General features: G+C 34.7%; 1 protein-coding gene across 38 annotated transcripts in view; it reads left to right on the top strand.

The window, feature by feature from the left end:
- arhgef1 (Rho guanine nucleotide exchange factor (GEF) 1) overlaps positions 1-14245 on the top strand; it is an 89665-nt gene that overhangs the window by 52588 nt on the left and 22832 nt on the right. For 9 of the 38 annotated variants that reach the window (XM_073925086.1, XM_017351352.4, XM_073925103.1 and 6 more), the window contains 9 exons: positions 78-120; positions 248-353; positions 440-580; positions 8133-8162; positions 9464-9581; positions 9675-9726; positions 10044-10076; positions 10574-10744; positions 12358-12502. In XM_073925086.1, the coding sequence (XP_073781187.1) occupies positions 78-120; positions 248-353; positions 440-580; positions 8133-8162; positions 9464-9581; positions 9675-9726; positions 10044-10076; positions 10574-10744; positions 12358-12502 (839 nt within the window). Of the gene's footprint in view, positions 1-77; positions 121-247; positions 354-439; positions 581-7666; positions 8056-8132; positions 8163-9463; positions 9582-9674; positions 9727-10043; positions 10077-10573; positions 10745-12357; positions 12503-14245 lie in introns of those variants that run through there. The other 29 variants (XM_068213974.2, XM_073925090.1, XM_073925088.1 and 26 more) reach the window with 7 other exon arrangements.

The following is a 14245-nucleotide window of genomic DNA, read 5'->3' as shown; positions in this document are numbered from 1 at the left end:
CTGTATTTATGTAAAATACTCGAAGAAAAACATTCAGATGAGAAGATTTTCTCTTTTTTCTAATCTTTCTCATCCAGATTCTCAAAGTATCTGTACCAAGTAACATCGCCCCTGAAATAGGTAAGACTTTTACCAGTTAGAATTCATTCAAATAAAAAGAACTCTGGGCCTGGTGTTGACATTGTGTTAATGCTGTAATTTTATTATATTCATTCACTTCCCCATCTCTCTCGATCTGGTCTTTAAGATCGCTTGCGTCCAGAACTGATCAATGAAGAGCAGCAAAAACGTTACGCTAATGAAATACAGTTTGCGCAGAGTCCAGAGATACTGCGACAGCTGGAAGACTTCAGGTGAGAGTTTTCTATTGATAAGTCTTGGAAATTCTAAATCATCAGTGCCATAGTGTCAAGTGCCATACTTCTTTTTTCCATGTTAGGCAAAAGAGGATGATGGGAATGACACCTAATGAGCGGGAATTAAATGATGTGGAATCCCATCGACCCACTGATCGCATCCCTATGGACATGAAGGAGAAGGCTGTCGCTGAATCCCTGCTGGAAAAGATGGTTGAGGCCAAGTAAGAGCTATAAAATAATAATATCTTTTAATTTAATAGCAATTTAAATTATTTTGATTACGGCTGCATGATATTGGAAAAATCTGATATTGCGAGATTTTATTTTTCTGCAATAAATATTGCAATATAAATACAGTTTTAAAGGATGGTTTGAGTTTGAGCTCTATTAGATGGCTTTATGGGGAGTCTTAACAGTATACAGGTAAAAATCACAATGGAAAAAAAATGCTTTTCTTCTTTTTTGTCTTGTTTCTAATCCAAATATCAAAACAATTTTTAGACCAAGTCAAAATATTGTTTAATTTTCACCGTCAGAAGGAATAAGTGAAAATTAATAGATTTAGCTTGTTTTAAGGAAATTATCTGCCTGTGGGGTATGTGAAATAATCTTTGGCCCAAAAACAAGACAAAAATTCTTAGTAACATTTTTTTTGGCATAAATCATATAAAGTCCATATAAATACAGTGATTAAACACTCAATAGCTAGCTTAGCATTCAAGTTAAGTTATCAGGGTTTCCGCGGGGTTTTAAAAAGTTCTGCAGAAACCCTGGGTATGGTTTATGATTAAAGTCTGCATGAACCAGAAGCTCTGATCATTATATTAAATGAGAAAACAATGTGCGTGGCTTGTTTTTTTTTTGTGAGCTTATTGGATGTAGAAAAGTAGGCATTTCATTCAGAAAAATCAGGAAAGGGCTGTCGGGAGAGTAATTGCAACCTAACAGACACCTCCTCATCATTTCTGTTTGTTGTCATAGCACTGTCAAAACTGACAGATGGAGCGGCATGATTAAGAATATTAACAATGGCCAATAGCTCAGACAGACAAAATATTTATTGTCTTGTATAAGATGCAAGAATGAGGGAATAGAAGTGTCAGTTTATGAAATTAGGAAACCAAGTTTTAACCTATGGTTTGCATAATCTGTTATAACCAAAGAGAACAAAATTTTGCTCAGTATTATAACTGCTGTTATGATGTTTATGCAACACATTATATCATTATTAATAAGGAATTATGCATGTATTTTTATACATTAAGAATAACCCTACATTGGATTATAAATAGAAAGTGTTGCTGAAATATAATACATGTGATGCAATGTTTGAAAAAGTTGTATGACAGCAGATAAAGGGAATATATTTTTTAGGGAATGAGTGAGGCATTTTTAGATGTTTAGTTTTTTTTTCACAAAAAAGGCACAATGTGTATGATTTTCAGCCTTTCTCTGCTTCGAACAACATATGTTTTAAATATTTTAACACACCTATGAATATGATTGCTGCAAATTTAATAATTTTTTTGCACAAACCAATAGGATGTGTTAAAGACGACAACTCACATGATTAACCAAACTACACCTTTGTAGTAGCACATGCCCACTAGTGGAAAAAATGGCATATTGTGCCTTTAAATTTCCATTAATTTTGCATTTCTAATGGGCTATATGCACACAAACTTTTAATTTTCAGCCAGGCAGCCCAAGAGTTTCCGATGAACTGTCTTTCCATTACAAAACTGTCACGTTTAATCGGTCTTGTCTGCCTGTCCGTATACGATATGAAGTGGGTTTTAGATCGGACAAGAAGCACTGCCATGTCTTTAAAATATGACAGTTTGGCCAATCCCAATTCTACCCCTTAGCCCTTCCCTCTCGTTTTGCGTGTTCACTTCAAGGGGTAGGGGTGTCCCAATTCTCTTTAGCTTGAAGGCATAGGGCTAAGGGGAAGTGCTAGAAACCCCTTCGAATAAAGATTTTTCAGGACCACGCTCGAAACCAAGAGTTAAGAAAATATCCCAGAATACACCAGCCACAACGGCAAAATCATTGCACCCGGAAGTCAGGAGATCCACAAATTACTATTTTTTTTAATATTATTATGAATTTTTACGACAAACAAGCACATGTTTTAATATATTCATAACTGTGCTCGTGTTTTACCGTAATGCTTTTAAAAAACAGCTAAAATGGAAATTGCTAAATTTTGTGATCTATAATTCCTATTAATGACTTCTGTATAGCAGTCCCACGACATTTTGAAACTCGATGAAACTAGAATACCCTGTCAGAAAGTCTAGTGGCTGAGAATGAGCTTTTTACAGTGTCTGCTATATCATGTGTTTACATAAATTAATATGGCCAATGTGTAAATAAGCAGTAGAGTTGCGATCTTATTGCCACATTAGATTGTTATGATAACATAATATATGCCTTCAGGGATTTCTTGAAGATAAACACTAAAAAAAAAGCAGCTGGAATAACCACAGCAGTCACGATCGTCTGATCTCATATGAAGCATGAGATCACGATGACATATGATGATGTGTGCAGGTGCTGTAGTGCTGTCCCAATTCCCTTCCCCTTTACCCTCTGTTGTTAGGGCCAAGGGGAAGGGGTAGGGGTACAAAAATAGAATTGGGATTGGGCCTTTATTTTACCCCATTACTTTCAATAGAATTTCTGTTGCTACTGACGGCGCTAGTGTTTACAATGGTCTTTCATCCTGTTTTATGCTTGAACAACTAAATGAATGCATAAGATTATCAAGCTGAATGTTTTGTAATTACATTACAACATCGATGCTTGTGAAATTGAAAATAGTCACCTTAACCTTTCACTGGAAGTTTATCGATTGCTTTAAAACTCTAGCTGTGCATAGAGCCTGTAGTATTGATAATTATTTTGTTATATTCCATTTTATATATTTGGACATTGTTCCACCTTCTGGCCAGTTGTTTGTTTTTGTCATGCTTTACATCAGATTCAAAAAAGCTCTTAGTATGAGTACTATTGAATGAGGGGAAACCGTGGAATTGGACTTGCAAACAACCTGGAGAACAATAAAAGAAATTATGGATGCCAACTACCATACAAATTTTAATTGTACTAGTAATCTGTTTTGGTATAATGCAATAACATATGAAAACCTTGTTTTATTACCACTACACATCCCATATTTATCTCAGGATAGGTCAGTAGACAAATAGTAGGTGGTTCCCAATCACATAATTATACATCTTATTACCAGGTTTAAACTGAGCCTTGAACACTGGAATCTTGGTTGTGAGCGAACCAGCAGGTCGCTCTAGTCATGTCTGTTACACAAAGTCAGATCTTTACTTTCTGTTGCCCACTGCAGTGGCGAGCCTATAATCCAGGAGTTATTTCTTACTGTGTGCTGTGTGATTTTGGTGTTTCCCTGCTGGGTCAAACACCAGCTATTGCAGAGGGGATGAACATGGTTTGCTGCAAGCACTTCTCTTTTTCTCCATTCACTCAAACAGACTATTGTAAAAATCTGCATTCAGCGCGGATCAGAAGCCCCGAGTCTGTCGATATTCACTCACTGGCTGCTAAGTGATGTCTATTGAATGTGTCATATTGCACAGGATCTTATTGCCGCTGTGCTGTTTGACCTCTTGCTGTTAATTCTCTAATAGTCATGTAAGAATTCAGTCCTCTCGCTGCTCTGCTTCATATGCAGTTCAGTTAACAGAACTGGAGATCAGCTGAGGTGTTCATACATGTTTCATTCTTGGCTCTTAAATTGTTCTCTGCTTAAAATGAATTGTCATCTTTTGAAAATGTGGTTAAGGTGACCTAAAATTAACATTTCTAAAAACTGAGATGAGATGTCTTGTCTTCTGTGTAACAGTGGAAAACACACAAAAAGGTATTAATCTCCATGACCAAGCTGCTCGTTTCTGAATAAAATTGGCCAATTGAGGTGTAGTCTCCAGTGCATGACTGGTGTATTGTATTAAAGCGTACAGTATATTGTTTTCATACAGTATTATCGATTCCTACATTTACTTTAAATGTTAAAGATTATTCTAAAAAATGAAATATTATTATTTGTTAATATTATTTTTAATATTAAAATATTTATTATTATACTATTTATTTCTTTAAACTGAACATAACTAAATTTTTAGTAGACTTTAAGTTGTTTACTAAAATATTTGTCATTCTGATTATACATTCACTAAATTCTAAAATCTCATTTTATTCTCACTTCACCAACTACAAACAAAAGCATCTCTGTCTGATTATTATATTTTATTTTTGTGGAGTTTACAGATTTTTGACCAATTTATTGATACAATTCATTGGAAACTTTTATGTGATTTTTTTTGAATATGTATATTTTTTTTCAGATGCAGTGTTGGGAAAGTTACTTTAGAAAGCAAAGCATTACAATATTGAGTTACTTCCCAAAAAAAGTAATTATTTGCGTTACTTAGTTGCTTTTTATGGAAAGTAATGTGTTACTTTACTTTTTCTGACCTGGCTTGATCTCCTTTTAAACTTGCTGTTTTGTTTGTTAGTTTTTTAAATTTTTTTAATAAAGGAGCTCCGCAAATAACAACACACTGTACAACCTTCATTTACCCTTAAAAAAAAAATAAAATAAATAAATTATGTAGGATAATGTTTTATTCAGAAAACGTCCTGATCCCAGAGCTCTACATATCATATATACAGATTAATAGAGAGTAAAATAAAATTAATGTTCATTCAGATAATCCTCTTTTCATTTTCTTGCATGTTCAAAATAATAAGAATTTTCCATCACAGAAATGTAAGACCCTGCCATTTTTTTTGCCTGTTCCTGCATTCTCTTATTGAGTGCGCAATTCAACGTGACTACATTTATTTTCATTCTGCAACGTATTTTTTGCGAATTAGTTCAACTAAAAAGTAACTTGCATTACAATTTTTAAAAAGTAACTCAAATATTAGTACTTTATTTTAAAAAGTAATACGTTACTTTACTCGTTTTTTTAAAGATATATTATTACATAACTCGCGTTACTTGTAATGCATTACCCCCCCACACTGCTCAGATGATATTGAAAGTAAGAAGAAACTAGTTGTGTCTTAAATAATAAACATTACACTTATACACTCAGCCATGTGTAATCCCAAATGAAGCTCATTTTTTTTTTTTTTTTTACTAATTAAATTCACACTATTTTCCAGTAAATGTTTTTACAGTCATGAGCACAACAGCATTCAACATTGGGAGGTGGCATATTATCTTATATGGGGAACAAGCTTACATCTTTTACATGCCTGCAAAATCCAAAATTAAAAAGTAATCCAACTGTAGCACCCAATAGCTCCTTCCCTTCTGCTATGAGCAAAACTTTGACTGTTGAGTTCATAAAGTGTTTAAAATTCCACACTTCTTTTTATCAGTTGAGTAAGTACATCATCAGGGTAATTAAAATGTATATTATTATTATTTTTATTATTATTATTATTATTATTTTGAATGCACTACTTACACTATTTATATTACAAAATGGTGTAGAATACTTAAGTGCTCGATTTGGAACACAACTATAGCCCTCAAATTTAGGTGAACTGCTCCTTTAAGCAAAGAAAGTCTTTAATTGGAAGGGGATCACAGGTCGATGAGTGGGTCTGTAAGATTTACCATTAAACCCCACAGGAAGTGAGGACCCCTATGTAGGAAGTGAGACAGGAGGAGCCTGCTGAGTTTTTCTCCTCCGCTGAACACACACTGGCAATCTGACTTTAGCTCATTACTTCTGCACAATGAAAACCAGTAGAAATAATCTGGCTTTTGTGGTGTTTATAACAGCCTTTTGTTCAGTTATAGCAACGAGTAATATTTTAGTTATGTATATCCTTATTGTATTTGAGTTCAACACTTTTCTTATTAATATACATTGCTCATTAAAGAACTTACAAGACAATTTAATGTAACTGTATGTGTATGTAAGTCTGCATGAACCGGAAGCAGTTGAGACTTTCCAGTATTTGTTTCACTTCCAACTCAAAGTAAATATTTATTAGGGAGCAGGCCCTTCATTTTCATTCTTTCATTTTCATATCATTCGCTCATGGCAAACTAACGGTTAGAGGGAGGGGTGTGACTTAAGTGTTTCATGAGCTTTTAAAAAGCTTATTCTGGTTTTTGAAAACTGAATTTTTTGCAGTGTTTCCACTTGTATCTTCTCAGCTTAGGAAGTTTGCATGGCATTAACCCTAACCGTGTGCCCAGCCAAGGATTTATCAAAATGATTTTGTGTTTCTTTATTATTTTATATATTTATTTTGGGTGATTCGTTAAAAGAAATGGCTCATTTGTCAATGAATCAGACTATTTTATTCACAGTGTGAGTGTTTACTGAACGACAAGTTGTCTGGACATTAAATTGCATATAACATTCGAATATTAAACTTGCAACTCTGGTTAAAAATAAAAGTTTATCTTCTGTTCTGTTGTCATCCTGCAGTCTGTGTTGTATAGTTGCTCTTTCTAGGAACACACTTTATTTTTATGAATAATATTAATCATAACACCAGTTACAACTTACTGTAAACTCTGCAGTGTAATAAAGAGGCATGGTAGCAAACAAAGAGGAAGTGTTGCAAGGATAGAGTCAAAAGTGCCACGCTGGCAGGAAGTCTTTGCTCTTTGGCTTTCTGCCAGAGAGAATGAAGGGAAGGGGGATGAAGCAGGGGTCAGATTTGAGGCCAGCAGAGGGAGAAAAACACAAGTGACAAAAGCTGGTTTGCAGTGAAGCAGCGTAGTTAATATATTCCACTCTTGCCAGGATAAAATGACAAAGTGTAAAGTGATCTAGAGGCTGCATGAGGAAAAAGTGCATTTAAAACACTGATTCTCCTCATTGAGAGATATTATTAGAGACACAATGCATCCTCAGAATTCACACAGATTCTTTTTATGTCTGAGGGTCTCGTCTCAATATGTGCATTCAGTCTCTATATTCACTCATACAATCGTCCTCTGTTTCCTAAACAGTCTGCTTCCTCTTGCACTATTTTTTTTTTTTTTACTTTCTCATTCATTCTCCTCCCTCAGTGTTACAGTAATGACCTCACTTAGGGACACTCTGATTGGCTGCAGTCTTAATCTAAGAGGCGGTTTAAGGTTTTTGATTGGCCAGAGACCAGGGATTCCTTATCGCACTCCTCCTATTATATTACCATAGGAAAACATAAGGATCTAATTTCAATGTTCTTGCATGTGTGTTGCATCAGACAAAAACACAGTTAAATAGGAAGTTCTGCCGGAAAATTGCTTTGTTTGCTTTTGGACATCGCCATAAGACAGCCTCAGTGCCTTAGGAGAGAGCCATCGTAGAGTTTGGAGTTTGGGAAAATAGTGTAGATCAGTCTTTTAGACATCTAGGTTTGCAAAAGTTTGTTTCTCTAAGCCTTATTTTTAGGTTTTAAAGTTAGTAAGGAGTGCAATTTTTAATGCACCCTGGTTTTTCTTAGATTTTTTTTTTTTTTATTTTAGTTTTCGTCTTATTTTCAAGTGACACAGAATATGTTCATTTGTTTGAATTCTACAAACATTACAACGCTTACTGTCATTTTGAGTGAGGAAAAGTTCAGGTTCCACCGTCCTAAAACAGAGTTAAAAACCGGTCGAGAGCGAGGAAGAAAAAATGTTACATAATTGTAAACGGTGCGTCTTTTAGACCGGCATTGTGCTACAGTTTTCTTTTGATGTCCCTCTAATTATTTCTGCTTCTTTTTTTGCAGCCCCTCAATTGTTCCTGACAAGGACAAAAGGTGAGTTATCTTATCATTGTAGATGTAGATGCACAATGCACAAATAAAATGCATGTCTTTTCTGTATGTTATTCTCGTGTTATAGATTGTCATGTAGTTTTTTTTGTCACAGTTTATAACATTTTTCATTTAGTCATGAAAGTTTTACTTAGATGTAAAATAAAATGTTAATTCAAGGGAATGTTTTATAATTATTACTCCTCAGTTGCTTTTATTGTCTTTGGATAAAAGTGTGTAATTATTAAATGCAAACTTACAATTATTTATTGTTGATATAAATGCATTTAATAAAAAAATAACTTTGCTAGAGATTCAGTTGCTGGAGTCTTGCAGCTGTTACAGTTGATCATTTTCTGCAGCTGTGCCACATAATTCCTGCGTTTATGAGAAAATAGACATGCACATGTGCACAGGCCCCTCCTTCAGACTTCTGTCCCTCCTTCTCTCTTCAGTCTTTCTCCTCCTCTCTTCACTCTTTCTCCTCCTCCTCTCCTCACTTTTTCTCCTCCTCATCCCTTTATCCTCTTTCTCCTCCTACTCACTTTCCACATCTCCTCCCTTTTTTAATGTGGATCTTCATTAATGAGGATTATTGTACACTGCGCTGACTGCTTGCAGATCACATGTTCTCAGCTGCACCCCTTTTTAGTATATAGCAACATAGAATATAGAAAACAGCGTTGTCCATACCTATGACATACATACAGTCATTTTATAGAGTGACTTCTGAGAGACATTCATATGTTTGCACATGGTACTAATAAATAAATAAACTTTTATTCAACAACTCTGCAGTAAGGTTAAAAAAAGGGACCATAAAATAGTTTGTAATGAAACTATTCAAATAAATTATTATGAACATATATTATTCTTCATATAAATGAAACGTTTTGATTAAACATTATTCTGTTTACCACAGCTGCAATTATATGATCAATAATAAAGTAAAACTTTTAAACTGTGAAATATGATTGCAACTCTACTTAACTTCTTTCTGTCTTAAATATAATAAGCATTTTCAGCATTATTATTCCAGTTCAGATTGTGACATGATCCTTTAAACATAAGTTAAAAATAAATAGCTTGTTTTAAAATATTTAATTGTACTGTTGCCAAACCTTTGACCTAAACCTGAAAAAAATGCATGAAATAAATGCAGAATTGTTGCTATTTCTTTTAGGTTTATGGGTTTTGTTCAAAAAAATTGTTTAAATATGGACTTTTACAATGTGAATGTGTAACGTTAATACCAGGTGTAAACATTTAGGCCTGTAAACATCTGTGTTCTTTTCCACCATCAGTAACTCCATCTTTGGAGCAGTGGCTTATTATATGAAGTATCTTGGAGTCAAGACCAGAGCTTTTGACAACAAGAAGTCCAAGTCAGGATGGCGGCCCTCGGTTCCATCTATGCTGAAGGTCAATAAAAATATTCCATAATTCTTCTGCTTTAATGGCCGGGATTTGTTTGATCTTATCTCTAACAGCAATGCTTCTTTCTTTGTTGGACAGCCATGGTCAGTCAACAAGCAGATTAAACCAGTCAAACCGCCTGGAATCGGCTGTACGTATTCAACATAATCCCTTTATTTCTCTGGACTAGAACACATGCTTTACTTACATCACATGCTTATTGACCAAACTTGTTCTATTTAACTGCGTGCATTGATTCGCATACAACCATTTACCTTAGATAAATTACCTATAACATCCCTGATGCCTGCTAGATAGATAACTGAAGATAGCTGAAACCAGTGCACAATAAAACTACAGACCACTATGAGAAACATGCTGCATATATTCACTGAAATACCTGCAAGATCAAAGATTGTTGTAGCATTTAAAATACCTTGTTTGTGTTGCTATGTTTTCCTCTTGCAGATGACGGTAAGCAAAGTAGATTGGACTTTGAAGGTATTATGGTCTGTTCTTTTTGTGTAGATCCCCTTTTTTAGATGGTACATTCCTTTTCTAATCAAATCTAATGCATGTTTGCATGTTCCACTTCCAACACAAGGGTCTGTCTGTAGCTTTTGTATTCATCTGTCTAGGAAAATGTAGATTTGAAATGACTTTATTATGATGAAAAAGTTATTTTAATGCTTGCTTTACATGATCTAATTGTTACTAAGGGTGACTTATTCACTAAATGTATTTTAGATTAATGTTGTGTGTTGTTTGGTGTTTCCTTTTCCCTTTACCTGAAATTTTGGGCTGGATGGTTCTTTAAATTCCCAATGAATTACTAACACTGTTGGATTAAACTCCTTCATCTGTCATGTTGTCTTATTAGAACCGCACAACCATCTGTCCATCTTGATTTATTGTTTATAATCATGTATAAATGATGTGTTGCCTTTGAGCCTTCTTCTCATCTTTCTCTCTATCCTCTTTACTTTTTCTTCTTCTAGCAAAGCAAAACAAACAACCTCCTCATCGAGTGTCTGTTAGTGATAGTGTCACCCCTCCAGGGCGAAAAACTGGTATTACCGTGTCAGGGAGCACTCATGGGTCAGAGAGCAGTGAAGAGTTACCCATCAGTGTGAGTGTGACTCCCAGCCCTGACTTTCAAACTGATACAGGTGAGGATTAAAAAAAAAAAAAAAAAGTTTCTCATGTATTGTTGATTTAAATGCACCGAGAAAAAAAAAATAGTCTTTTAAGAATTAAATATTTAGTTTAAATGTTATTAAAGGGTTAGTATGTTAGTATGTTTAAATGTTAACATTTATGGACTATTTTGTAATATATTAAAGGCCCGTACACATGCTCGTGTTTTCCATCGACGTTTAACGCCTCGTGACTATAAAAAGAGCGTCAATGTGATTGTGCACACCAACGCGCAAAACGCCAGACGCAAATACGTCATTTAAAAAAAAAAGCCTCATGCTTGTTTTTTTATTTGATTTGACGCGCCACATTAAAACCACCAATCAGGCTTGAACTTTTCTTCACGTGCACAGAGTTGCTGAAGTTACAGTAAACAGCCCTTGGAGGTGTTCAAGCGCAAAACTGTCAATGCGAGCGCACATTGAAGAAGATGCCCAGAGGTGATATAATTGTGGAGCTGCTTATTGCTCTGTAAACAATAATAATTTCTTCATTGCTAGAGCTGGAGCTGCTACTTGAACCATCTATGCTTGTTGAGTCACCAGTAACTTTAACAACAAGCATGTGAACTTCCTCTCTTACTCCTCTTTTGTGTTACAAGCGGGTATCGGAAGCTTAAAGTTGTGTAGCGCCATCTAACGTCAAGGAGTGATTTTGCATACTCTTCTGCTTGACGGCAGTAAAAATCGATTGGGTTTGAAAGCGGAAAAACTTCTCGTAAAACGCTGCAAACGAAAAGCGTCCTGGTGTGTAGGAGCCTTAAGATTTTTTTTATTTGTCTTTTAAATCTTAATTTTAGTTCATTTGTTTAATAATTTTGGTTTGTTTATTTTTATAATTTTATTATATTATTTAAAACAAATATATTATTTAGTTTACTTTTTCAGTTGTGCCATTTTATTAACTTACACAATATACATTAATTTGAGATGGTACGTGTGTATATACAGTGGTGCGAAAGTGTACATATGTCCCCTTACTGATTTCTTTTTTTTTTTGCATGCTTGTCACGCTTTAATGTTAAAGATCATCAAACAAAAATTTAAATATTAGTCAAAGATAACACAAGTAACCACATCCTGCAGTTTTGTAATGAAGGTTTTTATTATAAAAGGAAAACAAAATACAAAACTACATAACCTCTCTGTGAAAAGTGAGACAAAACTAGACATAAAACCTTATTCTAAGTCGTAAAAGTTTATTAAATCTTTAATTAAAGGCAAAGTTGACAGAAAAACGGCTGAATGGAGCATATACTAATCTACAAATTATTCAGTCACAGGATGGCACCAAAAAGTCAAAAGCAGAGGCATACAAGTATATGAATAAAAAAAATTTAACATGTTCTCTGACAGTCGAGATGTTTCTAAATACCCAGATGAGTCTTTGTTATTAGTTAAGCATTTGTTAACTAGGTATAACATGCTTTTTAATGTTGTAAATGACCGATCAGAATTAAGTATTTCAGAGGGCCTTATTTATTTACTGTTTTGTTTTTTTCAGTTTTTTTTAAGCTTATTGTAATAATGTATGTAAAATACAATTTACATACAATGTAATGTCATGTATCTTTTCTCTTATGCAGTAGGTATCATCAACAATCGCACAGACCCCAAACCAGCCTCTGAGGGTGGAGAAGTGTCTCCAGTCAGCACTGGTGGGACTGTGTCCATCTGTGAACCTCTCGCTGTCATTGATGTCCCTCCAGAAGACATTCAGGACAGCGGCAGGTAAGAAACCAGCATAAGAAGACAACTGATTAAAATGGCTAAATAGCTGCATACATTTAGCATACATTTGAATTGTGTAGAAATAGTTACTACATGAGTAAGGGAGGCTGGTAAAACTCCCTGTGTGCTTTGTGTCGGGGAGCTCGCTGTGTCCCTCCTGTGCTGCTGCTCCTGCTGCTGCCCGTCCGCAATAAACGCTACCCTCCTTGTGGACAACAAAGACCAAGACCATCCTTTACATGGCTCCCTCCCTCTCCCACTGTCCTCACTCCTTACTTCCTACATTCTTTTCTCCTCTGCATTTTGTGGCCTACTCTTCTCTTGTTTTGTTCCCATGTTCCTTGTGCCATATGATGTCCCATCTTTGTGAGTCAGTTTTTGTTAGCTTACAGTTCATGGTTTATCCATCCTGCAGTTTACATGTCTTGCTATATTGTGCCAATGCATCCAAAAATCTTAGTAAGTAGATTCTGTCTGAATTTGGGCTAATAACATGACTGTTGAAATGTTTGGAATGTTTTATTTTTGGGTCTAGAAAGTTGTTTGTTATTTCTCAGACACTTTACAGTGTGCATTTGATGGAACATTCTGCTGTTCTGGTTATGGGGTTCGGTACAATGGCTAGAGCCTACAACCTTCTGGTCACCTTCTGGTCACCAGTGTTAACTTAAAGCAACAGATAAAGGAATAATTTACTCACCCTAAGACTGCATTTTCACTTGTACATTTTTGTTTTAGCACATCTTTTTAAAATGAAATCAATCCTTGTCCATATTGGCTTTTCTTTTAAAAGCTTTTTCTTTTTTATCTATGGTGGTCGAGAGAGCTTAAAGTGCTGCAATTTAAACAGACACATGCAATTACAAAAAACGGCAGCAAATTAAGAAAGTATCTTCATCCATTTGACAGCACACTTGCTGCAAATCCTCACAACTTATTAAAAAATGTGCTACATTTTCCCACAACGCAAATAAAATGTAACGCGCTGCATTTTCTTACAACTTAAATTAATACAACGCACTGCATTTTCTCATACCACAAAAAGAAAGGAACACAGCAAAAATGTTTCAAGGAGACCCAAAAACGTGACGGACGCCGATGTGTCATGACTGTAGCTCGGTGAAGTTGTTGGTGATTTTTGAAAGTTTTTTATTTTGTTTTATTTATTTTAACATTCTGACTCCTGTGTCTTTAGTATTCATTAGCCTAAACAACCATAACCTAAATAGTTTTTTTTAAGTCACATTTTTTTACTTTAAGTCACATTTTAGGGTCTCCTTGAAACATTTCTGTTTTGTTGTGAGAAAATGCAGAGCATTTTTGTAAAAATGTTTGCGTTGTTTTTTTTTTGCATGTTTTTTTAGTTTGTTTGCGTTGTGAGAAAATGCAGCACGTTTAAAAAATAAATGTGTTTGTGTTGTGAGGATTTGCAGCTCGTGTGCTGTCAAACTGATGAAGATCTTTTTTCAATTTGCTGCCGTTTTTTTGTCATTTCATGTGTTTTCTTAAATTACAGCATATTAAACTCTCTCGACCACCTTATTTATCCACAATAAATGATTAAAAATGCCAGAATTTGAAAATATCTATAAAATAATAGTCTGCAATTCATTAATATTTTATAGACAAATAGATTTAACTCTTCCCGACGCTAGTTCTATTTTTTTTTCTTTTGACAACCACCACCAGCATTCCTTGATGATTTTATTCTATTTTCATATGTTTTTTTTTTTTTATCACCAA

Source organism: Danio rerio, chromosome 16, assembly GCF_049306965.1.
Source record: "Danio rerio strain Tuebingen ecotype United States chromosome 16, GRCz12tu, whole genome shotgun sequence".
Taxonomy (NCBI): Eukaryota; Metazoa; Chordata; class Actinopteri; order Cypriniformes; family Danionidae; genus Danio; species Danio rerio.
The sequence above is the reverse complement of the archived record's forward strand: the minus strand, read 5'-3'. Positions and strand labels throughout refer to the sequence as shown.